The 27,626-nt window shown below is 48.8% G+C and overlaps 1 protein-coding gene and 1 long non-coding RNA gene across 2 annotated transcripts in view; both read left to right on the top strand.

Moving 5' to 3' along the window:
- Positions 1 to 20,550, top strand: part of LOC118936542 (parathyroid hormone-related protein-like) — a gene marked incomplete at its 3' end in the record, with an annotated part of 21,175 nt that extends 625 nt beyond the window's left edge. The window contains exons 2-3 of the mRNA XM_036945567.1: positions 553 to 674; positions 20,145 to 20,550. Of these exons, the coding sequence (XP_036801462.1) occupies positions 568 to 674; positions 20,145 to 20,550 (513 nt within the window). The remainder of the gene's footprint in view (positions 1 to 552; positions 675 to 20,144) is intronic.
- A 75-nt stretch (positions 20,551 to 20,625) lies between these two features.
- On the top strand, positions 20,626 to 21,808 carry LOC110516866. Its single transcript, XR_002472471.2, has 2 exons — positions 20,626 to 20,723; positions 20,832 to 21,808. It is a non-coding gene; the product is annotated as an uncharacterized LOC110516866 (long non-coding RNA).
- The last annotated feature ends 5,818 nt before the right edge of the window (positions 21,809 to 27,626 follow it).

Below are 27,626 nucleotides of genomic sequence, written 5' to 3'. Positions count from 1 at the left end.
AGCAGAGCGGAACTGAGCAGGGTTTTTTTTTTGTGGTAAAGTGGACTTGGTGGAATGGTTGATTAGCTGAGATAGAGACATGCTGGGTCTGGTTCTAGTTTGAGTTCAGTAGAGCTGCTGAGGTCTGTAGAACTGGCAGGAACGTTCTCCTGCAGGAACTATGTGGAGACCAGTTGGTGGAGACAGGACTCTCCCCTTATTAATATACTGTGGTTTAAATCAATACCAGCGTTGTCTGTTTACAGTTATTCAACAGGAATAACATTACAGATTGTGTGTTTTTTGTTGTTGTTGTTCTAGAAGACATAGAAATATATAAACACAGGGACATTTCATAGCTTTGAAAAATCTGTCTTGAAAATAAGTCCCCCTGCCCGCCTGCCCAAAAAAAAAAAAAAAAGGCTAATGAATATTCCACATTTCAATAATTAAAATAAATCTATTTTATCTGTAAAGTTTGGTTGTGTTTTGAACGATACTTTGTAATAATCTCATAATGTGAGACGTTATTCCGCATTTTAAACGCAGCATTTGGTACGTTGTTGTTTGCAGCAGACTTCGTCCAAGATGTTGTGGTCGAGGAGAGTCGTCCAGCTGTGGTGCTTCGCTGTGTTCTTACTGTGTTCCCCTGTTCCTCACTACGGACGGCCAATCGATGGGCTCGCCAACAGGATGTAAGTTCCTATTTCATATCACTTTGACGAGTATATCCGTCAAGTTCGTCACGGTCCTCTATCAATATTAAAAGAGGCAGAGAACGGGAATATGAGGCAAATAAATTAGTTTCCCCATATTGTAATTACTAATAATCAAACTATATTTAAAAAAAATCAGTTTCTTGTTGTTGTTACTGATCAAACTTTATTTAAAAAATGTATTTTTTATTAATTTGTAATATTATTTTAATGATTATTAATATTATTTAATGTATTTTTTATTAATATTTGTTTTATTAATTTGTAATATTATTTGAATTATTATTCATATTATGTAATGTATTTTTTATTGGTATTCGTTTTATTCCGTATTAAAGTCGTGTCTCATGGTGGGGGGGCGAGGCAGTGGTGCCTCTAACAGGCTGGAACATGTGCTCATTTGTGGACCGTGCCGCCAGCTGTTTAGATAGAGTTCACCCACCTGTGTGTGTACTTAGGGAGAGAGAGGGGTAGAGGGAGAGGGGTAGAGAGAGAGGGGGAGAGAGAGAGGGGGGGAGAGGGGTAGAGAGAGGGGTAGAGAGAGAGGGAGGGAGAGAGCGGTAGAGAGAGAGGTGGAGAGAGAGAGCGGTAGAGAGAGGGGGGGAGAGAGAGAGGAAAGAGAGTGAGAGAGAGGGGGGGAAGAGGGAGAGAGGGGGGAGGGAGAGAGAGAGAGAGAGAGAGAGAGCGAGAGAGGGGGGAGGGAGAGAGAGAGCGAGAGAGGGGGGGAAGAGGGAGAGAGGGAGGGTAGAGGGAGAGAGGGGGGAAAGAGAGAGAGGGAGAGAGAGGGGGGAAGAGAGAGAGGGAGAGAGAGAGAGAGGGAGAGAGAGGGGGGAAGAGAGAGAGGGAGAGAGAGGGGGGAAGAGAGAGAGAGAGAGGTAAAAAGCCCTCTGTGATAAAGCGAGTCAAATCCCCACAACCACCCTCCTTTCCCTCCTTCCCTCCCGCCAGTTCCCAAGCACTCGTTTAGGGCCGCTTTGGGCCGTCTTAGGCGGTCTCCCCCCCGGGGGTCCCCCCTCCTCGCCTCTTCCCTCCTCCCCTCCTCTCCTAGCCATGCAGGGGGTTTTGGACCACCGGCTAAAAACAGAAATGTCCTTGTTTGCTTGTTAGTTAGTTTGGTGTCTCTTCACACCTATCCCTCCCTACCTCACGGTCTGTTGTAGTTGCCCCCGCTAGCTGCTCTCTCCCTACCTCACGGTCTGTTGTAGTTGCCCCCGCTAGCTGCTCTCTCCTTACCTCACGGTCTGTTGTAGTTGTTCAGGTATCTCTGGGCTGGGACCCCTGCTAGCTGCTCCCTCCCTACCTCACGGTCTGTTGTAGTTGTTCAGGTATCTCTGGGCTGGGCCCCCTGCTAGCTGCTCCCTCCCTACCTCACGGTCTGTTGTAGTTGTTCAGGTATCTCTGGGCTGGGCCCCCTGCTAGCTGCTCCCTCCCTACCTCACGGTCTGTTGTAGTTGTTCAGGTATCTCTGGGCCCCCCCTCCCCACCTCACGGTCTGTTGTAGTTGTTCAGGTATCTCTGGGCTGGGCCCCCTGCTAGCTGCTCCCTCCCTACCTCACGGTCTGTTGTAGTTGTTCAGGTATCTCTGGGCTGGGCCCCCTGCTAGCTGCTCCCTCCCTACCTCACGGTCTGTTGTAGTTGTCCAGGTATCTCTGGGCTGGGCCCCCTGCTAGCTGCTCCCTCCCTACCTCACGGTCTGTTGTAGTTGTTCAGGTATCTCTGGGCTGGGCCCCCTGCTAGCTGCTCCCTCCCTACCTCACGGTCTGTTGTAGTTGTCCAGGTATCTCTGGGCTGGGCCCCCTGCTAGCTGCTCCCTCCCTACCTCACGGTCTGTTGTAGTTGTTCAGGTATCTCTGGGCTGGGCCCCCTGCTAGCTGCTCCCTCCCTACCTCACGGTTTGTTGTAGTTGTCCAGGTATCTCTGGGCTGGGCCCCCTGCTAGCTGCTCCCTCCCTACCTCACGGTCTGTTGTAGTTGTTCAGGTATCTCTGGGCCCCCCCTCCCCACCTCACGGTCTGTTGTAGTTGTTCAGGTATCTCTGGGCCCCCCCTCCCCACCTCACGGTCTGTTGTAGTTGTCCAGGTATCTCTGGGCTGGGCCCCCTGCTAGCTGCTCCCTCCCTACCTCACGGTCTGTTGTAGTTGTTCAGGTATCTCTGGGCTGGGCCCCCTGCTAGCTGCTCCCTCCCTACCTCACGGTCTGTTGTAGTTGTCCAGGTATCTCTGGGCTGGGCCCCCTGCTAGCTGCTCCCTCCCTACCTCACGGTCTGTTGTAGTTGTTCAGGTATCTCTGGGCTGGGCCCCCTGCTAGCTGCTCCCTCCCTACCTCACGGTCTGTTGTAGTTGTTCAGGTATCTCTGGGCCCCCTGCTAGCTGCTCCCTCCGTACCTCACGGTCTGTTGTAGTTGTTCAGGTATCTCTGGGCCCCCCCTCCCCACCTCACGGTCTGTTGTAGTTGTTCAGGTATCTCTGGGCCCCCCCTCCCCACCTCACGGTCTGTTGTAGTTGTCCAGGTATCTCTGGGCTGGGCCCCCTGCTAGCTGCTCCCTCCCTACCTCACGGTCTGTTGTAGTTGTTCAGGTATCTCTGGGCTGCCCCCCCCCCCCCACCTCACGGTCTGTTGTAGTTGTTCAGGTATCTCTGGGCCCCCGCTGGCTGCCTGGTGTCTGTCAGGATAAAGAGGGTTGAATAGTGCTGATGCACGGCCAGGCGGCCGACCAAACTAAACCCAGCGCTCTTGGTGGGACTGTATTATGCCTAACAGAGTAAACCCTCTTTCAAGTCCCGACAGCCCTGTGTAGTGAGGCTCAAACAGCAACCTATCCCCTATGCAGTGTACTACTTCTGACCAGGGCCCATAGGGCAGCTAGAAAGGGAATAGGGGGCCATTTTGGACATGCTCCTTGAAACCCATGAGAGCCAGAATGAAAAACATGCTCTGAGAGCTTTTCCCCTTGGAAAGATAATATCTCTGAGAGATAATATCTCTGACACAGATACCATCTCTGAGACAGATAATATCTCTGACACAGATACCATCTTGCGAGAGATAATATCTCTGACACAGATACCATCTCTGAGACAGATAATATCTCTGACACAGATACTTTCTCTGACACAGATAATTTCTCTGAGACAGATACTATCTCTGAGACAGATACTATCTCTGACACAGATACTATCTCTGACACAGATACTATCTCTGAGACAGATACTATCTCTGAGACAGATACTATCTCTGAGACAGATACTATCTCTGAGACAGATACTATCTCTGACACAGATACTATCTCTGAGACAGATAATATCTCTGACACAGATAATATCTCTGAGACAGATCATTTCTGACACAGGCTGCAGTGGTTCTCTGCGTGTCCTGTCCTCCCTCTCTCTGGTCTCTGACTGAGGAAGGTTTAATGAAGCCATAGACAGCCAGAGAGCGAGGAGAGGAGAGGAGAGGAGAGGAGAGGAGAGGAGAGGAGAGGAGAGGAGAGGAGAGGATGTGGGTAAGAGCTGGTAAAGGTGAAGCCTCATAACATTGACACATCTGTGAGACTTGATATTATGGCGCTGTAGGTTCTCTATGTAGGATCTCTATGTAGGATCTCTATGTAGGATCTCTATGTAGGTTCTCTATGTAGGTTCTCTATGTGGAGAGAGTCTATGGCTGGTCTGGAATGACACCCGAATACCCCCTATATAGTACACTACTTTTGACCAGGGCCCACTGCACTTTTTAGGGACTAGGGTGCCAGGATGGAACCAGTGTCTATCTAAGTGGATCAGGGTAGCATCCCTGCTCAGAGGGAGGGGTGTGAGCAGTAACATCTGACAATGATTTGGCTGCAGTGTTGACAGGTTTGTTCCTGGTTCCTGGGAAAAAAGGGCGTCTGAAAGGAGATTAGAACCAGGTGCTGCTGGGCCGTCCCAGGAGGAGCTTTGAACCTGGCGACTAACAGACGGTGAGAGAGAGAGTAGCGGGTTCATGGGGCCCCTCGTCTGTAGAGTAGGACCCAGGAGGGGGTTAGTCCTGATGAGTCTGTAGAGTAGGACCCAGGAGGGGGTTAGTCCTGATGAGTCTGTAGAGTAGGACCCAGGAGGGGGTTAGTCCTGATGAGTCTGTAGAGTAGGACCCAGGAGGGTTCATGGGGCCCCTCGTCTGTAGAGTAGGACCCAGGAGGGGGTTAGTCCTGAAGAGTCTGTAGAGTAGGACCCAGGAGGGTTCATGGGGCCCCTCGTCTGTAGAGTAGGACTCAGGAGGGGGTTAGTCCTGATGAGTCTGTAGAGTAGGACCCAGGAGGGGGTTAGTCCTGATGAGTCTGTAGAGTAGGACCCAGGAGGGTTCATGGGGCCCCTCGTCTGTAGAGTAGGACTCAGGAGGGGGTTAGTCCTGATGAGTCTGTAGAGTAGGACCCAGGAGGGGGTTAGTCCTGAAGAGTCTGTAGAGTAGGACCCAGGAGGGTTCATGGGGCCCCTCGTCTGTAGAGTAGGACTCAGGAGGGGGTTAGTCCTGATGAGTCTGTAGAGTAGGACCCAGGAGGGGGTTAGTCCTGATGAGTCTGTAGAGTAGGACCCAGGAGGGGGTTAGTCCTGATGAGTCTGTAGAGTAGGACCCAGGAGGGGGTTAGTCCTGATGAGTCTGTAGAGTAGGACCCAGGAGGGGGTTAGTCCTGATGAGTCTGTAGAGTAGGACCCAGGAGGGGGTTAGTCCTGATGAGTCTGTAGAGTAGGACCCAGGAGGGGGATAGTCCTGATGAGTCTGTAGAGTAGGACTCAGGAGGGGGTTAGTCCTGATGAGTCTGTAGAGTAGGACTCAGGAAGGGGTTAGTCCTGAAGAGTCTGTAGAGTAGGACCCAGGAGGGGGTTAGTCCTGATGAGTCTGTAGAGTAGGACCCAGGAGGGGGTTAGTCCTGAAGAGTCTGTAGAGTAGGACCCAGGAGGGGGTTAGTCCTGATGAGTCTGTAGAGTAGGACTCAGGAGGGTTCATGGGGCCCCTCGTCTGTAGAGTAGGACCCAGGAGGGGGTTAGTCCTGATGAGTCTGTAGAGTAGGACCCAGGAGGGGGTTAGTCCTGATGAGTCTGTAGAGTAGGACCCAGGAGGGTTCATGGGGCCCCGCGTCTGTAGAGTAGGACTCAGGAGGGGGTTAGTCCTGATGAGTCTGTAGAGTAGGACTCAGGAGGGGGTTAGTCCTGATGAGTCTGTAGAGTAGGACTCAGGAGGGTTCATGGGGCCCCTCGTCTGTAGAGTAAGACCCAGGAGGGTTCATGGGGCCCCTCGTCTGTAGAGTAGGACCCAGGAGGGGGTTAGTCCTGATGAGTCTGTAGAGTAGGACCCAGGAGGGTTCATGGGGCCCCTCGTCTGTAGAGTAGGACTCAGGAGGGGGTTAGTCCTGATGAGTCTGTAGAGTAGGACCCAGGAGGGGGTTAGTCCTGTTGAGTCTGTAGAGTAGGACTCAGGAGGGGGTTAGTCCTGAAGAGTCTGTAGAGTAGGACCCAGGAGGGGGTTAGTCCTGATGAGTCTGTAGAGTAGGACCCAGGAGGGGGTTAGTCCTGATGAGTCTGTAGAGTAGGACCCAGGAGGGGGTTAGTCCTGAAGAGTCTGTAGAGTAGGACCCAGGAGGGGGTTAGTCCTGAAGAGTCTGTAGAGTAGGACCCAGGAGGGGGTTAGTCCTGATGAGTCTGTAGAGTAGGACCCAGGAGGGGGTTAGTCCTGATGAGTCTGTAGAGTAGGACCCAGGAGGGGGTTAATCCTGAAGAGTCTGTAGAGTAGGACTCAGGAGGGTTCATGGGGCCCCTCGTCTGTAGAGTCTGGTAGGTCCTTACTGTTAGGAGACAGAGCTGTGGGGTCTGGTAGGTCCTTACTGTTAGGAGACAGAGCTGTGGGGTCTGGTAGGTCCTTACTGTTAGGAGACAGAGCTGTGGGGTCTGGTAGGTCCTTACTGTTAGGAGACAGAGCTGTGGGGTCTGGTAGGTCCTTACTGTTAGGAGACAGAGCTGTGGGGTCTGGTAGGTCCTTACTGTTAGGAGATAGAGCTGTGGGGTCTGGTAGGTCCTTACTGTTAGGAGACAGAGCTGTGGGGTCTGGTAGGTCCTTACTGTTAGGAGATAGAGCTGTGGGGTCTGGTAGGTCCTTACTGTTAGGAGACAGAGCTGTGGGGTCTGGTAGGTCCTTACTGTTAGGAGACAGAGCTGTGGGGTCTGGTAGGTCCTTACTGTTAGGAGACAGAGCTGTGGGGTCTGGTAGGTCCTTACTGTTAGCAGACAGAGCTGTGGGGTCTGGTAGGTCCTTACTGTTAGGAGACAGAGCTGTGGGGTCTGGTAGGTCCTTACTGTTAGGAGATAGAGCTGTGGGGTCTGGTAGGTCCTTACTGTTAGGAGACAGAGCTGTGGGGTCTGGTAGGTCCTTACTGTTAGGAGACAGAGCTGTGGGGTCTGGTAGGTCCTTACTGTTAGGAGACAGAGCTGTGGGGTCTGGTAGGTCCTTACTGTTAGGAGACAGAGCTGTGGGGTCTGGTAGGTCCTTACTGTTAGGAGATAGAGCTGTGGGGTCTGGTAGGTCCTTACTGTTAGGAGACAGAGCTGTGGGGTCTGGTAGGTCCTTACTGTTAGGAGACAGAGCTGTGGGGTCTGGTAGGTCCTTACTGTTAGGAGACAGAGCTGTGGGGTCTGGTAGGTCCTTACTGTTAGAAGACAGAGCTGTGGGGTCTGGTAGGTCCTTACTGTTAGGAGACAGAGCTGTGGGGTCTGGTAGGTCCTTACTGTTAGGAGACAGAGCTGTGGGGTCTGGTAGGTCCTTACTGTTAGGAGACAGAGCTGTGGGGTCTGGTAGGTCCTTACTGTTAGGAGACAGAGCTGTGGGGTCTGGTAGGTCCTTACTGTTAGGAGACAGAGCTGTGGGGTCTGGTAGGTCCTTACTGTTAGGAGACAGAGCTGTGGGGTCTGGTAGGTCCTTACTGTTAGGAGACAGAGCTGTGGGGTCTGGTAGGTCCTTACTGTTAGGAGACAGAGCTGTGGGGTCTGGTAGGTCCTTACTGTTAGGAGACAGAGCTGTGGGGTCTGGTAGGTCCTTACTGTTAGGAGACAGAGCTGTGGGGTCTGGTAGGTCCTTACTGTTAGGAGACAGAGCTGTGGGGTCTGGTAGGTCCTTACTGTTAGAAGACAGAGCTGTGGGGTCTGGTAGGTCCTTACTGTTAGGAGACAGAGCTGTGGGGTCTGGTAGGTCCTTACTGTTAGGAGACAGAGCTGTGGGGTCTGGTAGGTCCTTACTGTTAGGAGACAGAGCTGTGGGGTCTGGTAGGTCCTTACTGTTAGGAGATAGAGCTGTGGGGTCTGGTAGGTCCTTACTGTTAGGAGACAGAGCTGTGGGGTCTGGTAGGTCCTTACTGTTAGGAGACAGAGCTGTGGGGTCTGGTAGGTCCTTACTGTTAGCAGACAGAGCTGTGGGGTCTGGTAGGTCCTTACTGTTAGGAGACAGAGCTGTGGGGTCTGGTAGGTCCTTACTGTTAGGAGACAGAGCTGTGGGGTCTGGTAGGTCCTTACTGTTAGGAGACAGAGCTGTGGGGTCTGGTAGGTCCTTACTGTTAGGAGACAGAGCTGTGGGGTCTGGTAGGTCCTTACTGTTAGGAGATAGAGCTGTGGGGTCTGGTAGGTCCTTACTGTTAGGAGACAGAGCTGTGGGGTCTGGTAGGTCCTTACTGTTAGCAGACAGAGCTGTGGGGTCTGGTAGGTCCTTACTGTTAGGAGACAGAGCTGTGGGGTCTGGTAGGTCCTTACTGTTAGGAGACAGAGCTGTGGGGTCTGGTAGGTCCTTACTGTTAGGAGATAGAGCTGTGGGGTCTGGTAGGTCCTTACTGTTAGGAGACAGAGCTGTGGGGTCTGGTAGGTCCTTACTGTTAGGAGACAGAGCTGTGGGGTCTGGTAGGTCCTTACTGTTAGGAGACATAGCTGTGGGGTCTGGTAGGTCCTTACTGTTAGGAGACAGAGCTGTGGGGTCTGGTAGGTCCTTACTGTTAGGAGACATAGCTGTAGGGTCTGGTAGGTCCTTACTGTTAGGAGACAGAGCTGTGGGGTCTGGTAGGTCCTTACTGTTAGGAGACAGAGCTGTGGGGTCTGGTAGGTCCTTACTGTTAGGAGACAGAGCTGTGGGGTCTGGTAGGTCCTTACTGTTAGGAGACAGAGCTGTGGGGTCTGGTAGGTCCTTACTGTTAGGAGACAGAGCTGTGGGGTCTGGTAGGTCCTTACTGTTAGGAGACAGAGCTGTGGGGTCTGGTAGGTCCTTACTGTTAGGAGACAGAGCTGTGGGGTCTGGTAGGTCCTTACTGTTAGGAGATAGAGCTGTGGGGTCTGGTAGGTCCTTACTGTTAGGAGACAGAGCTGTGGGGTCTGGTAGGTCCTTACTGTTAGGAGACAGAGCTGTGGGGTCTGGTAGGTCCTTACTGTTAGGAGACAGAGCTGTGGGGTCTGGTAGGTCCTTACTGTTAGGAGACAGAGCTGTGGGGTCTGGTAGGTCCTTACTGTTAGGAGACAGAGCTGTGGGGTCTGGTAGGTCCTTACTGTTAGGAGACAGAGCTGTGGGGTCTGGTAGGTCCTTACTGTTAGGAGACAGAGCTGTGGGGTCTGGTAGGTCCTTACTGTTAGGAGACAGAGCTGTGGGGTTTGGTAGTTACAGTCTGGACGAAAGAGTCAGCAGTGATCTGAACTGAGTTGGATTGTGAGGGAGCATCCAATTAAATGAAAGATTGCGATTTTTTTTTAAACATGATAAAATCACATTTGTTTGTAACAATACAAAAGGTGAAAGCCTTTTGTTTGGTCTGTTTCTCAAGCATAACCCTGTGCTGTCCCAGAAAATTATCATTTTATTAAGTTATCATTGTGTGATGTACTTTACCAGAAGGAGAGTTGAGTCCTCAACAATGGAGTTACTGTATCCCACCACACTATCTAACCCCTCCAGACCACGTATGATCTCAGCTAACATCAAACACAGTGTTGACAGCTTCAAAATAGGACAAACACTGAGTCAATCAAATGTATTGGAACCCAGCCACCAAGTCTCAGGAGTCAGGACTCAGCCTAACGATAGTTTTGGGCCTGGGCCACCAAGCTTTAGGAGTCAGGACTCACCCTAACGATAGTGTTGGACCTGGGCCACCAAGCTTTAGGAGTCAGAACTCACCCTAACGATAGTGTTGGGCCTGGGCCACCAAGTCTCAGGAGTCAGGACTCAGCCTAACGATAGTGTTGGACCTGGGCCACCAAGCTTTAGGAGTCAGGACTCACCCTAACGATAGTGTTGGACCTGGGCCACCAAGCTTTAGGAGTCAGGACTCACGCTAACGATAGTGTTGGACCTGGGTCACCAAGCTTTAGGAGTCAGAACTCACCCTAACGATAGTGTTGGGCCTGGGCCACCAAGCATCAGGAGTCAGGACTCACCCTAACGATAGTGTTGGGCCTGGGCCACCAAGCTTTAGGAGTCAGGACTCACCCTAACGATAGTGTTGGACCTGGGCCACCAAGCATCAGGAGTCAGGACTCACCCTAACGATAGTGTTGGACCTGGGCCACCAAGCATCAGGAGCCAAATTAAAGCTTTAGCAAACGGTCTGCCAAGGTTTGGATAGAGCTTCAATCAGACAGAGCAGAGAAATGACATGCCTAGTGGGTAGGAGTAAACACAGTGTACTATTTCGTTCTCTCGTTCCCTCTGCCTCCCCTTTTTCCCCCCTTTACCCCGCACAGAGAAACAATTATCATCAGGTAGGCCAAGAAAAGGTCTGTTCTGTTGGAATCGTGCCACATCAGGATGTATCCAACCCCTTTTTTTTCTTAATGCTTTCCTCTCTTCCCCTCCTTCCTCTCTTCCCCTCCTTCCTCTCTTCTAGTTGTGCCTTGGGCAGTGTTTGATGTTGGGCTTTATTAAAGGTTAAAAAAAAAAAAATCAACAGGGAGATCGTTTTTCAAAGACCAAGCCTGTTCAGTTCCCTGCCTCACTCTCCCTGAGAATCACAGGAAATGGTCTGTATGTATATAAACACAGCTCCTTTCAAACATCTCTCTGTACGGGAGGTAGTCTCTTACCAGGATATTATTGCACTGGGACAAGTAAATATCTGCTCCGTGGCTTTGGAAGAACTTGGAGAAATTAATAAATGATGTGACCAGTTCTTTCCTTGATCTAATGTTAATCTTTTCTAAGGAAAATAATTGAGAATATTACTTTTCATGATGTTTTCAGTTTTAGTGTGATGATGGATACTATTCAATGGTTTTACTGTTATGTAAAAGGAACTGGCCCTAGTGGTCAGGGTATAGCTTGGACATACCTGACACTAACTGGCCCTAGTGGTCAGCTTGGACATACCTGACACTAACTGGCTCTAGTGGTCAGGGTATAGCTTGGACATACCTGACACTAACTGGCCCTAGTGGTCAGCTTGGACATACCTGACACTAACTGGTCCTAGTGGTCAGGGTATAGCTTGGACATACCTGACACTAACTGGCCCTAGTGGTCAGGGTATAGCTTGGACATACCTGACACTAACTGGCCCTAGTGGTCAGCTTGGACATACCTGACACTAACTGGCCCTAGTGGTCAGCTTGGACATACCTGACACTAACTGGCCCTAGTGGTCAGCTTGGACATACCTGACACTAACTGGTCCTAGTGGTCAGGGTATAGCTTGGACATACCTGACACTAACTGGCCCTAGTGGTCAGGGTATAGCTTGGACATACCTGACACTAACTGGCCCTAGTGGTCAGCTTGGACATACCTGACACTAACTTGCCCTAGTGGTCAGCTTGGACATACCTGACACTAACTGGCCCTAGTGGTCAGCTTGGACATACCTGACACTAACTGGTCCTAGTGGTCAGGGTATAGCTTGGACATACCTGACACTAACTGGCCCTAGTGGTCAGCTTGGACATACCTGACACTAACTGGCCCTAGTGGTCAGCTTGGACATACCTGACACTAACTGGTCCTAGTGGTCAGGGTATAGCTTGGACATACCTGACACTAACTGGCCCTAGTGGTCAGGGTATAGCTTGGACATACCTGACACTAACTGGCCCTAGTGGTCAGCTTGGACATACCTGACACTAACTGGCCCTAGTGGTCAGCTTGGACATACCTGACACTAACTGGCCCTAGTGGTCAGCTTGGACATACCTGACACTAACTGGCCCTAGTGGTCAGCTTGGACATACCTGACACTAACTGGCCCTAGTGGTCAGCTTGGACATACCTGACACTAACTGGCCCTAGTGGTCAGCTTGGACATACCTGACACTAACTGGCCCTAGTGGTCAGCTTGGACATACCTGACACTAACTGGTCCTAGTGGTCAGGGTATAGCTTGGACATACCTGACACTAACTGGCCCTAGTGGTCAGCTTGGACATACCTGACACTAACTGGCCCTAGTGGTCAGCTTGGACATACCTGACACTAACTGGCCCTAGTGGTCAGCTTGGACATACCTGACACTAACTGGCCCTAGTGGTCAGCTTGGACATACCTGACACTAACTGGCCCTAGTGGTCAGCTTGGACATACCTGACACTAACTGGTCCTAGTGGTCAGGGTATAGCTTAGACATACCTGACACTAACTGGCCCTAGTGGTCAGGGTATAGCTTGGACATACCTGACACTAACTGGCCCTAGTGGTTAGCTTGGACATACCTGACACTAACTGACCCTAGAGGTCAGGGTATAGCTTGGACATACCTGACCTGGCTGAGGTGGGTTAGGGTTAGATCAGGGCTGAGGTGGGTTAGATCAGGGCTGAGGTGGGTTAAGGTTAGATCAGGGCTGAGGTGGGTTAGATCAGGGCTGAGGTGGGTTAGATCAGGGCTGAGGTGGGTTAAGGTTAGATCAGGGCTGAGGTGGGTTAGATCAGGGCTGAGGTGGGTTAGGGTTAGATCAGGGCTGAGGTGGGTATGTAATGGCACCCTATTAACTCTATAGTGCACTACCCCTAATGGAACTGGTTTAAAGGAGAGCACTACCCCTATGGACCCTGGTCTAAAGTAGTGCACTACCATATGGACCCTGGTCTAAAGTAGTGCACTACCCCTATGGACCCTGGTCTAAAGTAGTGCACTACACTATGGGCCCTGGTCTAAAGTAGTGCCCTACCCTATGGGTCCTGGTCTAAAGTAGTGCACTACCCCTATGGACCCTGGTCTAAAGTAGTGCACTACCCCTCTGGACCCTGGTCTAAAGTAGTGCACTACCCCTTTGGACCCTGGTCTAAAGTAGTGCACTACCCCTTTGGACCCTGGTCTAAAGTAGTGCACTACCCCTATGGGTCCTGGTCTAAAGTAGTGCACTACCCCTATGGGTCCTGGTCTAAAGTAGTGCACTACCCCTATGGACCCTGGTCTAAAGTAGTGCACTACCATATGGGAACTGGTCTAAAGTAGTGCACTACCCCTATGGTCACTCTCTTGGTAAACCAAAGTTACTCCAGCTGTCTTGGTAACCAAAGATACGCCAGCTGTCTTGGTAACCAAAGTTACTCCAGCTGTCTTGGTAACCAAAGTTACTCCAGCTGTGTTGGTAAACCAAAGATACTCTAGCTGTGTTGGTAACCAAGTTACTCCAGCTGTGTTGGTAACCAAGTTACTCCAGCTGTCTTGGTAACCAAAGTTACTCCAGCTGTGTTGGTAAACCATAGATACTCCAGCTGTCTTGGTAACCAAATATACTCCAGCTGTGTTGGTAAACCAAAGATACTCCAGCTGTCTTGGTAACCAAGTTACTCCAGCTGTCTTGGTAACCAAAGTTACTCCAGCTGTCTTGGTAACCAAAGTTACTCTAGCTGTGTTGGTAACCAAGTTACTCCAGCTGTCTTGGTAACCAAGTTACTCCAGCTGTGTTGGTAACCAAAGTTACTCCAGCTGTCTTGGTAACCAAAGTTACTCCAGCTGTCTTGGTAACCAAGTTACTCCAGCTGTCTTGGTAACCAAAGATATTCCTGATGTGTTGGTAACCATAGATACTCTAATGGTTTGTTTCCAGTGTGTCTCTGGTGTACTGCTAAAAACCTGTCAAACACTGATTTTAACTGGAGGTGGCAGTCAGGATGCATTTCTCTCTGTCACACCCTCACCCACTCTCACCCACTCTCACACATCCTCACCCACACACCCTCACCCACCCTCACACACCCTCACACATCCTCACCCACACACCCTCACCCACACACCCTCACCCACCCTCACACACCCTCACACACCCTCACCCACCCACCCTCACCCACACTCACACACCCTCACACACACCCACCCACCCACCCACCCACACCCACCCTCATCTCCCTCACCCACCCACCCACCCACCCACCCACCCACCCTCACCCACCCACTCCCACCCTCACCCACCCACACCCACCCAGTATGATGCAGACTGGGTAACATGGGCTCTCACCCAGTATGATGCAGACTGGGTAACATGGGCTCTCACCCAGTATGATGCAGACCGGGTAACATGGGCTCTCACCCAGTATGATACAGACCGGGTAACATGGGCTCTCACCCAGTATGATACAGACCGGGTAACAGCTGCTCTCTCTCTCTTTAATAACAGCGTCCTCTGCCATATATGACAATGACTTCAAATCAAATCCCAAGTTCAAGAACTTTGGGAAACAGCGGACAAAAAATACATTTTGTTGTTGTTGGCGTGCTGCCGTTTCCCAATGCTCTTGAACACAGCATGGTGCCTCTGTGACAGTAGGGATTAGTTCCTGGATGCTGCTCTCTCCGAGGGAGGGGGGGGGGGGGGGGGGGGGATTTTCCTAAAGAAAGGAAAAGTAATCTCTTTGTGTTTGGCAGCAAGCAGGCTAATCTGACGTCCCAGTGGAAACACTCTCTCCCTCTCTCTGCTATGAATCATCTCATCCTGAAGGCCAAGGAGATCAGCATCATGGATACACAGATAATAGTTCACTGATATTGGACAATAACTGTTGTGTTTGTCAACAAACAAACAAACAAACACATATTACCTGCCACGAGGTCTGGAACAAAATATATTGTCTTGATTAGCTTCATGGATGTTGTTGCCAGTTGTTGACAGATATTGTACAGTGAGTGTTGTGTTGGCAGATACCAGCACACAAACAAACTAAGAGTCCTTACCTGGTAGTAGTCTGGATCTAGGCTGTGTTGTTCTGTAGTCTGGATCAAGGCTGTGTTGTTCTGTAGTCTGGATCAAGGCTGTGTTGTTCTGTAGTCTGGATCAAGGCTGTGTTGTTCTGTAGTCTGGACATAGGCTGTGTTGTTCTGTAGTCTGGATCTAGGCTGTGTTGTTCTGTAGTCTGGATCAAGGCTGTGTTGTTCTGTAGTCTTGGTCAAGGCTGTGTTGTTCTGTAGTCTTGGTCAAGGCTGTGTTGTTCTGTAGTCTTGGTCAAGGCTGTGTTGTTCTGTAGTCTTGGTCAAGGCTGTGTTGTTCTGTAGTCTTGGTCAAGGCTGTGTTGTTCTGTAGTCTTTGTCAAGGCTGTGTTGTTCTGTAGTCTGGATCAAGGCTGTGTTGTTCTGTAGTCTTGGTCAAGGCTGTGTTGTTCTGTAGTCTTGGTCAAGGCTGTGTTGTTCTGTAGTCTTGGTCAAGGCTGTGTTGTTCTGTAGTCTTGGTCAAGGCTGTGTTGTTCTGTAGTCTTGGTCAAGGCTGTGTTGTTCTGTAGTCTTGGTCAAGGCTGTGTTGTTCTGTAGTCTTGGTCAAGGCTGTGTTGTTCTGTAGTCTGGATCTAGGCTGTGTTGTTCTGTAGTCTTGGTCAAGGCTGTGTTGTTCTGTAGTCTGGATCTAGGCTGTGCTGTTCTGTAGTCTTGGTCAAGGCTGTGTTGTTCTGTAGTCTTGGTCAATGCTGTGTTGTTCTGTAGTCTTGGTCAAGGCTGTGTTGTTCTGTAGTCTTGGTCAATGCTGTGTTGTTCTGTAGTCTTGGTCAAGGCTGTGTTGTTGATACACAGTAAAGCCTGAAACGTGTATAAATACATATAGCCTTTGTGAGAGATGTGATGTGGTGGAGATGTGTAGTAAACAAATGGATATTAGTTGGTAGAATTGTGTACAGGACTTTAGCCAATAGACACACTACTATTGTGTCTCATGTAGACTGACCCCCTAGTGGGGACATGTTCATTTAGACTGACCCCCTAGTGAGGACATGTTGTTCATTTAGACTGACCCCCTAGTGGGGACATGTTCATTTAGACTGACCCCCTAGTGGGGACATGTTGTTCATTTAGACTGACCCCCTAGTGGGGACATGTTCATTTAGACTGACCCCCTAGTGGGGACATGTTGTTCATTTAGACTGACCCCCTAGTGGGGACATGTTCATTTAGACTTACCCCACAAGGTTGCGTTCTGAGCCCTCTCCTGTACTCCCTGTTCACCCACGACTGCGTGGCCACGCACGCCTCCAACTCAATCATCAAGTTTGCGGACGACACAACAGTGGTAGGCTTGATTACCAACAACGATGAGACGGCCTACAGGGAGGAGGTGAGGGCCCTCGGAGTGTGGTGTCAGGAAAACAACCTCACACTCAACGTCAACAAAACTAAGGAGATGATTGTGGACTTCAGGAAACAGCAGAGGGAACACCCCCCTATCCACATCGATGGAACAGTAGTGGAGAGGGTAGCAAGTTTTAAGTTCCTCGGCATACACATCACAGACAAACTGAATTGGTCCACTCACACAGACAGCATCGTGAAGAAGGCGCAGCAGCGCCTCTTCAACCTCAGGAGGCTGAAGAAATTCGGCTTGTCACCAAAAGCACTCACAAACTTCTACAGATGCACAATCGAGAGCATCCTGGCGGGCTGTATCACCGCCTGGTATGGCAACTGCACCGCCCTCAACCGTAAGGCTCTCCAGAGGGTAGTGAGGTCTGCACAACGCATCACCGGGGGCAAACTACCTGCCCTCCAGGACACCTACACCACCCGATGTCACAGGAAGGCCATAAAGATCATCAAGGACATCAACCACCCGAGCCACTGCCTGTTCACCCCGCTATCATCCAGAAGGCGAGGTCAGTACAGGTGCATCAAAGCTGGGACCGAGAGACTGAAAAACAGCTTCTATCTCAAGGCCATCAGACTGTTAAACAGCCACCACTAACACTGAGTGGCTGCTGCCAACACACTGACACTGACTCAACTCCAGCCACTTTAATAATGGGAATTGATGGGAAATTATGTAAATATATCACTAGCCACTTTAAACAATGCTACCTTATATAAATGTTACTTACCCTACATTATTCATCTCATATGCATACGTATATACTGTACTCTATATCATCGACGGTATCCTTATGTAATACATGTATCACTAGCCACTTTATACTATACTATGCCACTTTGTTTACATACTCATCTCATTTGTACATACTGTACCCGATACCATCTACTGTATCTTGCCTATGCTGCTCGGTACCATCACTCATTCATATATCCTTATGTACATATTCTTTATCCCCTTACACTGTGTACAAGACAGTAGTTTTGGAATTGTTAGTTAGATTACTTGTTATTACTGCATTGTCGGAACTAGAAGCACAAGCATTTCGCTACACTCGCATTAACATCTGCTAACCATGTGTATGTGACAAATAAAATTTGATTTGATTTGATTTGATTTGATTTACCCCCTAGTGGGGACATATTCATTTAGACTGACCCCCTAGTGGGGACATGTTGTTCATTTAGACTGACCCCCTAGAGGGGACATGTTGTTCATTTAGACTGACCCCCTAGTGGGGACATGTTGTTCATTTAGACTGACCCCCTAGTGGGGACATGTTCATTTAGACTGACCCCCTAGTGGGGACATGTTCATTTAGACTGACCCCCTAGTGGGGACATGTTGTTCATTTAGACTGACCCCCTAGTGAGGACATGTTGTTCATTTAGACTGACCCCCTAGTGGGGACATGTTCATTTAGACTGACCCCCTAGTGGGGACATGTTCATTTAGACTGACCCCCTAGTGGGGACATGTTGTTCATTTAGACTGACCCCCTAGAGGGGACATGTTGTTCATTTAGACGGACCCCCTAGTGGGGACATGTTCATTTAGACTGACCCCCTAGTGGGGACATGTTCATTTAGATTGACCCCCTAGTGGGGACATGTTCATTTAGACTGACCCCCTAGTGGGGACATGTTCATTTAGACTGACCCCCTAGTGGGGACATGTTCATTTAGACTGACCCCCTAGTGGGGACATGTTGTTCATTTAGACTGACCCCCTAGTGGGGACATGTTCATTTAGACTGACCCCCTAGTGGGGACATGTTCATTTAGACTGACCCCCTAGTGGGAACATGTTAATTTAGACTGACCCCCTAGTGGGGACATGTTAATTTAGACTGACCCCCTAGTGGGGACATGTTCATTTAGACTGACCCCCTAGTGGGGACATGTTCATTTAGACTGACCCCCTAGTGGGGACATGTTCATTTAGACTGACCCCCTAGTGGGGACATGTTCATTTAGACTGACCCCCTAGTGGGGACATGTTCATTTAGGCTGACCCCCTAGTGGGGACATGTTCATTTAGACTGACCCCCTAGTGGGGACATGTTCATTTAGACTGACCCCCTAGTGGGGACATGTTCATTTAGACTGACCCCCTAGTGGGGACATGTTAATTTAGACTGACCCTCTAGTGGGGACATGTTCATGTAGACTGACCCCCTAGTAGGGAGATGTTAATTTAGACTGACCCCCTAGTGGGGACATGTTCATTTAGACTGACCCCCTAGTGGGGACATGTTCATTTAGACTGACCCCCTAGTGGGGACATGTTCATTTAGACTGACCCCCTAGTGTGGACATGTTCATTTAGACTGACCCCCTAGTGGGGACATGTTCATTTAGACTGACCCCCTAGTGGGGACATGTTCATTTAGACTGACCCCCTAGTGGGGACATGTTCATTTAGACTGACCCCCTAGTGGGGACATGTTAATTTAGACTGACCCCCTAGTGGGGACATGTTCATTTAGACTGACCCCCTAGTGGGGACATGTTCATTTAGACTGACCCCCTAGTGGGGACATGTTGTTCATTTAGACTGACCCCCTAGTGGGGACATGTTCATTTAGACTGACCCCCTAGTGGGGACATGTTGTTCATTTAGACTGACCCCCTAGTGGGGACATGTTCATTTAGACTGACCCCCTAGTGGGGACATGTTAATTTAGACTGACCCCCTAGTGGGGACATGTTCATGTAGACTGACCCCCTAATGGGGACATGTTAATTTAGACTGACCCCCTAGTGGGGACATGTTCATTTAGACGGACCCCCTAGTGGGGACATGTTAATTTAGACTGACCCCCTAGTGGGGACATGTTAATTTAGACGGACCCCCTAGTGGGGACATGTTAATTTAGACGGACCCCCTAGTGGGGACATGGTAATTTAGACTGACCCCCTCCTCCCGTACTCCATATCTGGGACGTGGATCTCGGTCTGACTCAAAGAGTAAACGTTTTTGAAATAACAGCGAAGTTATACTTTACTTTGGCCTGTGAAAGATCAGAGTGTTGAAATGTGTAATTGTTTCAAGACGTTTGGAGAGTGTCCCTGTTGCTATCCAACTGTACACCGGAGTAGAGCCGAGAGGTTTCACTCCTGTCAGTTGTTTGAGGTAATGAGAGGACTGGACAACTTTTAAGATTTATAAAAAAAAAAAAAAAAAATGTTTTAGAGATGAAGGCAACGACACCATCATGTCAAACTACAGTTGATATTTCTAGTTGTGGTGGGGGTCTTTAGTACAGCCAGGCTGTGACATTCAGCATGACAAGAACACTGTGGACTGAATGAGAGGCAATGCCAACGTCGAAGATATTTCTCTGGCTAGTGTATCAGTCACAGTGATTACACATTTCACAGAAGGTTTTAGTTGTAATTCCAGGCTACTAACATGCTGTTTACAGGGAACAAATTACAGTTGATATTTCTAGTTGTGGTGGGGGTCTTTAGTACAGCCAGGCTGTGACATTCAGCATGACAAGAACACTGTTGACTGAATGAGAGCCAATGCCAACGTCGAAGATATTTCTCTGGCTAGTGTATCAGTCACAGTGATTACACATTTCACAGAAGGTTTTAGTTGTAATTCCAGGCTACTAACATGCTGTTTACAGGGAACAGTTTATCTGTAGCCTCTTTACAGTGTCGTTCTCATGGTCAGAGACATCTATTGGAAACCTGAGAGCACACGTGTGGGAAAACAAAACGGAAAAACTAAAGTCTAATGTCTGTGTTTCTCAATCTTCGGTGATCTAAGTTCAATGTCCCAATTCTAACCGTTCTCCTCCTCCTCTCTCTCTCTCTCTCTCTCTCTCCTCTCCTCTCCTCTCCTCTCCTCTCCTCTCCTCTCCTCTCTCCTCTCCTCTCTCTCTCCTCTCCTAGGAAGCGCTCGGTGACCCACGCCCAGCTGATGCACGATAAGGGCCGGACGCTGCAGGATTTCAAGCGTCGCATGTGGCTCCAAGAGCTGCTGGAGGAGGTCCATACGGCTGAGATCAGGGAGCTGCCCGCCCGCCCGGTGTTCAGCAGCGGACTGGGGCTGGGACTACCGGGTGCCGGGGTAGGGGTCAGCCTGGGATTGGGCACCACTGGGGGTACCCTGCACCCCCACCCAAAACCTCCAGGGGGCACCAAAAACCTTCCCATTAACTTCCATATGGAGGAGGAGGGAACCAACCTGCCGCAGGAGACCAACAAGTCCCAAACATACAAAGACAAAGACGGGGCGCGGAGGGCCAAGGAAGGGAAGAAAAAGAAAGGGAGGAATGGGAAGAGGAGGGAGGGGGAGAGGAGGGAGGGGGAGAGGAGGGACGGGGGGGAGAAGAGGAAGAGGCGGGCGCGCTCACTGGGCTGGGCGAGGGACGGGGAGGAGCCTGGGAATGGGTACCACCTGGAGTGGCGAGGGCCCTTCTTCGGCCTGAGGGGGACGCTGCACTAGAACACTGTCACACTCTGACTAAGGTAAACAAACACCTGATGGTGTTGTTGTTGTTGTTGGTTCTGGGTGATAGATTGCTGAGTGAATGTCTACTTTACAGTGAACTGACGTCTTTCTCTCTTGTGTTTCAGAAACCCTGAGGACATTCAGATGAACACCCAGACACTCCTGTTGCAGGGTTCTGTGATAGTGATTGTTCGGAAAGTAAAATAAGGAAATATTTATTTTCTGTAAATATTGTAAACGCACCAGACTAGTGATAATGACGAAGACAATAAAAATTACAGACGCTCGGCTCTGCGGAGCAACATAATTTAATAATTGTGAAATCCTTCCTGTTCTGGGTTTGTTTTGTTAGGACTATGCCGATTATTATTCATGTCACATTTTGCTGTAATTTATTTTTGTTTGAATCGTGTATTTATTTTGTAAATGTATCGAGGTGCTGCTGACCTTCTATATTTTTGTACCATAATGCACTTTTAGATTTATAAATATATATATATATATATATATATATATACATATATATATATATATATAGACAAGTAATTTTGTTAATTGACTTTTTGTGGTTGATTGAAATGAAGAAAACATTGTTGGTCATTCCTCCGTGTTATCTAGGCTCCTTCTCTGCACGGTTCTATAGTGATCACATGACTCGTCTGTCCGCTCTGACTGGCCCACAGACGTCTAATCTAGTTGGCTGTTGACCAGGGGCGTGTTCAATAGGCAAACTATGGAAAATGTTTAAAAATGTTTTACAAAATAGGAAATCCAAGAAATTAGCATTTCTAATTGGACTAAAGTCCAGCTAGTCCCCTCCCCGTTCCAGATGGTTCTCTTCAGTTCGATACCTAACGAACACGACCCAGGACGACCCACGCAGCTGTCCTCAACCCCTGACCCCTAACCTCTGTACATTGTGCTTCAACTCCCCCCTCCGTCAGTTGGTCCACTGGGAACCACCTTGTCTTTCTCCTGTTAAGTTCAAAGTTCACTCGGCCTGTACATAACCTGAACACAAAGCAACAACTTCATATCGTTGTTTGGCCCTTGCACTGAGAGACTACCCTATATTGAATGGATTAAACAGTATCTCCCCTGAGTGTGATGTGTCCTTGCTATGTGTCTGACTGATATCCTGTCTGGTTGTATGAACTGACTGTCGTCCTGTCTGGTTGTATGAACTGACTGTCGTCCTGTCTGGTTGTTTGAACTGACTGTCGTCCTGTCTGGTTGTATGAACTGACTGTCATCCTGTCTGGTTGTATGAACTGACTGTCGTCCTGTCTGGTTGTATGAACTGACTGTCGTCCTGTCTGGTTGTATGAACTGACTGTCATCCTGTCTGGTTGTATAAACGGTGTGTTTTGTCTTGTCCTGCTGATATCCCTCACCATCTCACACTGGCTGTGGAGTTCCATAATAATCATCAATCAATCGATCGATCCATAACTATCTTATTATTAGTGAAGCTATAATTCCCTGAAATCAATCACAACAACATCACTGATTAGGGTCCACCCTCACTCCGTGGCCCTGTGCTTCACAGCGCGGTATGGGGGAATTGATTGACAGCTGTTCTGAACTTCAAGTTGCCCTCATCCCTACTGCTGATTGGTTCACTTTTGCACGTTTTGTTGTCTGAGTGGGGAAATGCTGTAAATGTAGAGAACTCGATGGATTTTGAAAGATGAGACATTGAGGATTAGAATAAATATGTCATATGAGCAAGCCAAACACAAGAGAGTCCAAATGTGTATTTCACATTTCCATAAAACTCATGTAATATAGTGTCAACGTTGATCACCATGTTAGATGTACAGTTACATCCTATGTGAACCAAAATGATGGGACAAACTGATTACTGTCCAGCACCTCCTCCAGGGACAGACTGATTAATGTCCAGCTCCTCCTCTAGGGACAGACTGATTACTGTCCAGCACCTCCTCTAGGGACAGACTGATTACTGTCCAGCTCCTCCTCTAGGGACAGACTGATTACTGTCCAGCTCCTCTCCTCTGTTACTGTCCAGCACCTCCCTCCAGGGACAGACTGATTACTGTCCAGCTCCTCCTCTAGGGACAGACTGATTACTGTCCAGCTCCTCCTCTAGGGACAGACTGATTACTGTCCAGCTCCTCCTCTAGGGACAGACTGATTACTGTCCAGCTCCTCTTCTAGGGACAGACTGATTACTGTCCAGCTCCTCCTCTAGGGACAGACTGATTACTGTCCAGCTCCTCCTCTAGGGACAGACTGATTACTGTCTAGCTCCTCTCCTTTGTTACTGTCCAGCACCTCCTCTAGGGACAGACTGATTACTGTCCTGCACCTCCTCTAGGGACAGACTGATTACTGTCCTGCACCTCCTTTAGGGACAGACTGATTACTGTCCAGCTCCTCCTCTAGGGACAGACTGATTACTGTCCAGCTCCTCATCTAGGGACAGACTGATTACTGTCCAGCTCCTCTCCTCTGTTACTGTCCAGCACCTCCCTCCAGGGACAGACTGATTACTGTCCAGCTCCTCCTCTAGGGACAGACTGATTACTGTCCAGCTCCTCCTCTAGGGACAGACTGATTACTGTCCAGCTCCTCCTCTAGGGACAGACTGATTACTGTCCAGCTCCTCTTCTAGGGACAGACTGATTACTGTCCAGCTCCTCCTCTAGGGACAGACTGATTACTGTCCAGCTCCTCCTCTAGGGACAGACTGATTACTGTCTAGCTCCTCTCCTTTGTTACTGTCCAGCACCTCCTCTAGGGACAGACTGATTACTGTCCTGCACCTCCTCTAGGGACAGACTGATTACTGTCCTGCACCTCCTTTAGGGACAGACTGATTACTGTCCAGCTCCTCCTCTAGGGACAGACTGATTACTGTCCAGCTCCTCATCTAGGGACAGACTGATTACTGTCCAGCTCCTCCTCTAGGGACAGACTGATTACTGTCCAGCTCCTCCTCTAGGGACAGACTGATTACTGTCCAGCTCCTCCTCTAGGGACAGACTGATTACTGTCCAGCACCTCCTCTAGGGACAGACTGATTACTGTCCAGCTCCTCTCCTTTGTTACTGTCCAGCACCTCCTCTCCTCTGTTACTGTCCAGCACCTCCTCTAGGGACAGACTGATTACTGTCCTGCACCTCCTCTAGGGACAGACTGATTACTGTCCAGCACCTCCTCTAGGGACAGACTGATTACTGTCCAGCACCTCCTCTAGGGACAGACTGATTACTGTCCTGCACCTCCTCTAGGGACAGACTAATTACTGTCCAGCACCTCCTCTAGGGACAGACTGATTACTGTCCAGCACCTCCTCTAGGGACAGACTGATTACTGTCCAGCTCCTCCTCTAGGGACAGACTGATTACTGTCCAGCACCTCCTCTAGGGACAGACTGATTACTGTCCAGCTCCTCCTCTCCTCTGTTACTGTCCAGCACCTCCTCTCCTCTGTTACTGTCCAGCACCTCCTCTAGGGACAGACTGATTACTGTCCTGCACCTCCTCTCCTCTGTTACTGTCCAGCACCTCCTCTAGGGACAGACTGATTACTGTCCTGCACCTCCTCTCCTCTGTTACTGTCCACCATACACCACTTCACCATTATTCACTGGTCAAAAGCAGAGCACTATACAGGGAATAGGATTCTTCTTCCACAGAGTGGTCAATGTTGCAGGGATTTCTGGGTACCAGACAGCAGACAGACAGCAGTGTCTTGACTTGATTCCTGTAAAAACTATTAAAGTACAGCAGCAATGATCACGATGGCCTCATACAGAGAGCACGACCCCATTGACCCAGCCAGAACCCATCGGGCCTCCCTCCTCTCATGGCATGCCTGAGTAAATGGCCTCCTTTGGCTTTGACTATTGACAGAGATGTCATCCCTGGAGTCCATATGCTGGCAAGCTGTCTATGAGTGAAGACAACCCCTGTTTCTGTCTATGAGTGAAGACAACCCCTGTCTCTATCTCTGAGTTAAGACAACCCCTGTCTCTATCTATGAGTTAAGACAACCCCTGTCTCTGTATATGAGCTAAGACAACCCCTGTCTCTGTCTATGAGCTAAGACAACCCCTGTCTCTATCTATGAGTTAAGACAACCCCTGTCTCTGTCTATGAGCTAAGACAACCCTGTCTCTATCTATGAGTTAAGACAACCCCTGTCTCTGTCTATGAGCTAAGACAACCCTGTCTCTATCCATGAGTTAAGACAACCCCTGTCTCTGTCTATGAGCTAAGACAACCCCTGTCTCTGTCTCTGAGTTAAGACAACCCCTGTCTCTGTCTATAAGTTAAAACAACACCTGTCTCTGTCTATGAGTTAAGACAATCCCTGTCTCTGTCTATGAGTTAAGACAACCCCTGTCTCTGTCTATGAGCTAAGACAACCCCTGTCTCTGTCTCTGAGTTAAGACAACCCCTGTCTATGAGTTAAGACAACCCCTGTCTCTGTCTATGAGTTAAGACAACCCCTGTCTCTGTCTATGAGTTAAGACAACCCCTGTCTCTGTCTATGAGTTAAGACAACCCCTGTCTCTCTGTCTATGAGTTAAGACAACCCCTGCCTCTGTGTTAAGACAACCCCTGTCTCTGTCTCTGAGTTAAGACAACCCCTGTCTCTGTCTCTGAGTTAAGACAACTCCTGTCTCTGTCTCTGAGTAAAGACAACCCCTGGCTCTGTCTATGAGTTAAGACAACCCCTGGCTCTGTCTATGAGTTAAGACAACCCCTGGCTCTGTCTATGAGTTAAGACAACCCCTGTCTCTCTGTCTATGAGTTAAGACAACCCCTGTCTCTGTCTATGAGTTAAGACAACCCCTGTCTCTGTCTATGAGTTAAGACAACCCCTGTCTCTGTCTATGAGTTAAGACAACCCCTGGCTCTCTGTCTATGAGTTAAGACAACCCCTGTCCCTGTCTCTGAGTTAAGACAACCACTGTCTCTATATCTATGAGTTAAGACAACCCCTGTCTCTATCTATGAGTTAAGACAACCCCTGTCTCTCTATTTTTAAGATACAAGAGACAGGCCTGAGGCTGAAGCCCATGTCGATAAATTAGACCTCCTCATTTCTTTGGTACCAATGTTATATTTTTAAAGGAGGGCCGAGGCACACAGCAGACCCAAATACAGCAGCTATATATTCTCCCCTCTCTAGTTCTCTATTCTTCTGTAACTCCCTCTAGGGGCGGGACAGCACTACGTGGCGCTCCTCTCCTCACAGCGAAGCTAAAGTGTCAACAAATTGCCACTTCTCCTCATAAATTCGATTTGAAATTCAATTACAAATGATTAACGTTTCCAAAAGAAGAGGAATGTGGCGAGGAGGAGAGCTTGGCTTCCAGCAGAACCATTAAAATAATTCACACCGCTGGGTTCTGCAACATGACAAGTTTGGTTTGGCCATAAGCTGAGGGGCTGAGAGACCTTAAGCAGGAGTAGAGACACACATACACTACACAGTCTCTCTCTCTCTCACACACTCTCTCTCTCCCTCTCTCTCTCTCTCTCTCTCTCTCTCTCTCTCTCTTTCACACACACGTAGGGCCGTGTTGATGTTATGATTCAAACACTGTGGGGACGGCTGGGCAGAGACGGGAGGACGACTGCAAGACAGCTCTCTAAGCTGGAACATCCAACCAACCAAAACATCCCTGGTATAAACTCCATAACCAACCAAAACAACCCTAGTATAAACTCCATAACCAACCAAAACAACCCTGGTATAAACTCCATAACCAACCAAAACATCCCTGGTATAAACTCCATAACCAACCAAAACAACCCTAGTATAAACTCCCTAACCAACCAAAACAACCCTAGTATAAACTCCATAACCAACCAAAACAACCCTGGTATAAACTCCATAACCAACCAAAACAACCCTGGTATAAACTCCATAACCAACCAAAACAACCCTAGTATAAACTCCATAACCAACCAAAACAACCCTGGTATAAACTCCATAACCAACCAAAACAACCCTAGTATAAACTCCATAACCAACCAAAACAACCCTAGTATAAACTCCATAACCAACCCTGGTATAAATTCCATAACCAACCCTGGTATAAACTCCATAACCAACCAAAACATCCCTGGTATAAATTCCATAACCAACCCTGGTATAAATTCCATAACCAACCCTGGTATAAACTCCATAACCAACCAAAACAACCCTAGTATAAACTCCATAACCAACCCTGGTATAAATTCCATAACCAACCCTGGTATAAACTCCATAACCAACCAAAACATCCCTGGTATAAATTCCATAACCAACCCTGGTATAAATTCCATAACCAACCCTGGTATAAACTCCATAACCAACCAAAACAACCCTGGTATAAATTCCATAACCAACCAAAACAACCCTGGTATAAATTCCATAACCAACCCTGGTATAAACTCCATAACCAACCCTGGTATAAATTCCATAACCAACCCTGGTATAAACTCCATAACCAACCCTGGTATAAATTCCATAACCAACCCTGGTATAAATTCCATAACCAACCAAAACAACCCTGGTATAAACTCCATAACCAACCAAAACATCCCTGGTATAAACTCCATAACCGACCAAAACAACCCTGGTATAAACTCCATAACCAACCCTGGTATAAACTCCATAACCAACCCTGGTATAAACTCCATAACCAACCCTGGTATAAACTCCATAACCAACCCTGGTATAAATTCCATAACCAACCCTGGTATAAACTCCATAACCAACCCTGGTATAAATTACATAACCAACCCTGGTATAAATTACATAACCAACCCTGGTATAAATTACATAACCAACCCTGGTATAAATTCCATAACCAACCCTGGTATAAACTCCATAACCAACCAGAACAACCCTGGTATAAACTCCATAACCAACCCTGGTATAAATTGGTATAACAT

This window comes from Oncorhynchus mykiss, chromosome 15 (assembly GCF_013265735.2).
Source record: "Oncorhynchus mykiss isolate Arlee chromosome 15, USDA_OmykA_1.1, whole genome shotgun sequence".
Lineage (NCBI taxonomy): Eukaryota > Metazoa > Chordata > Actinopteri > Salmoniformes > Salmonidae > Oncorhynchus > Oncorhynchus mykiss.
Note: the sequence above shows the minus strand (reverse complement) of the source record. Positions and strands in the feature narration are given on the sequence as shown.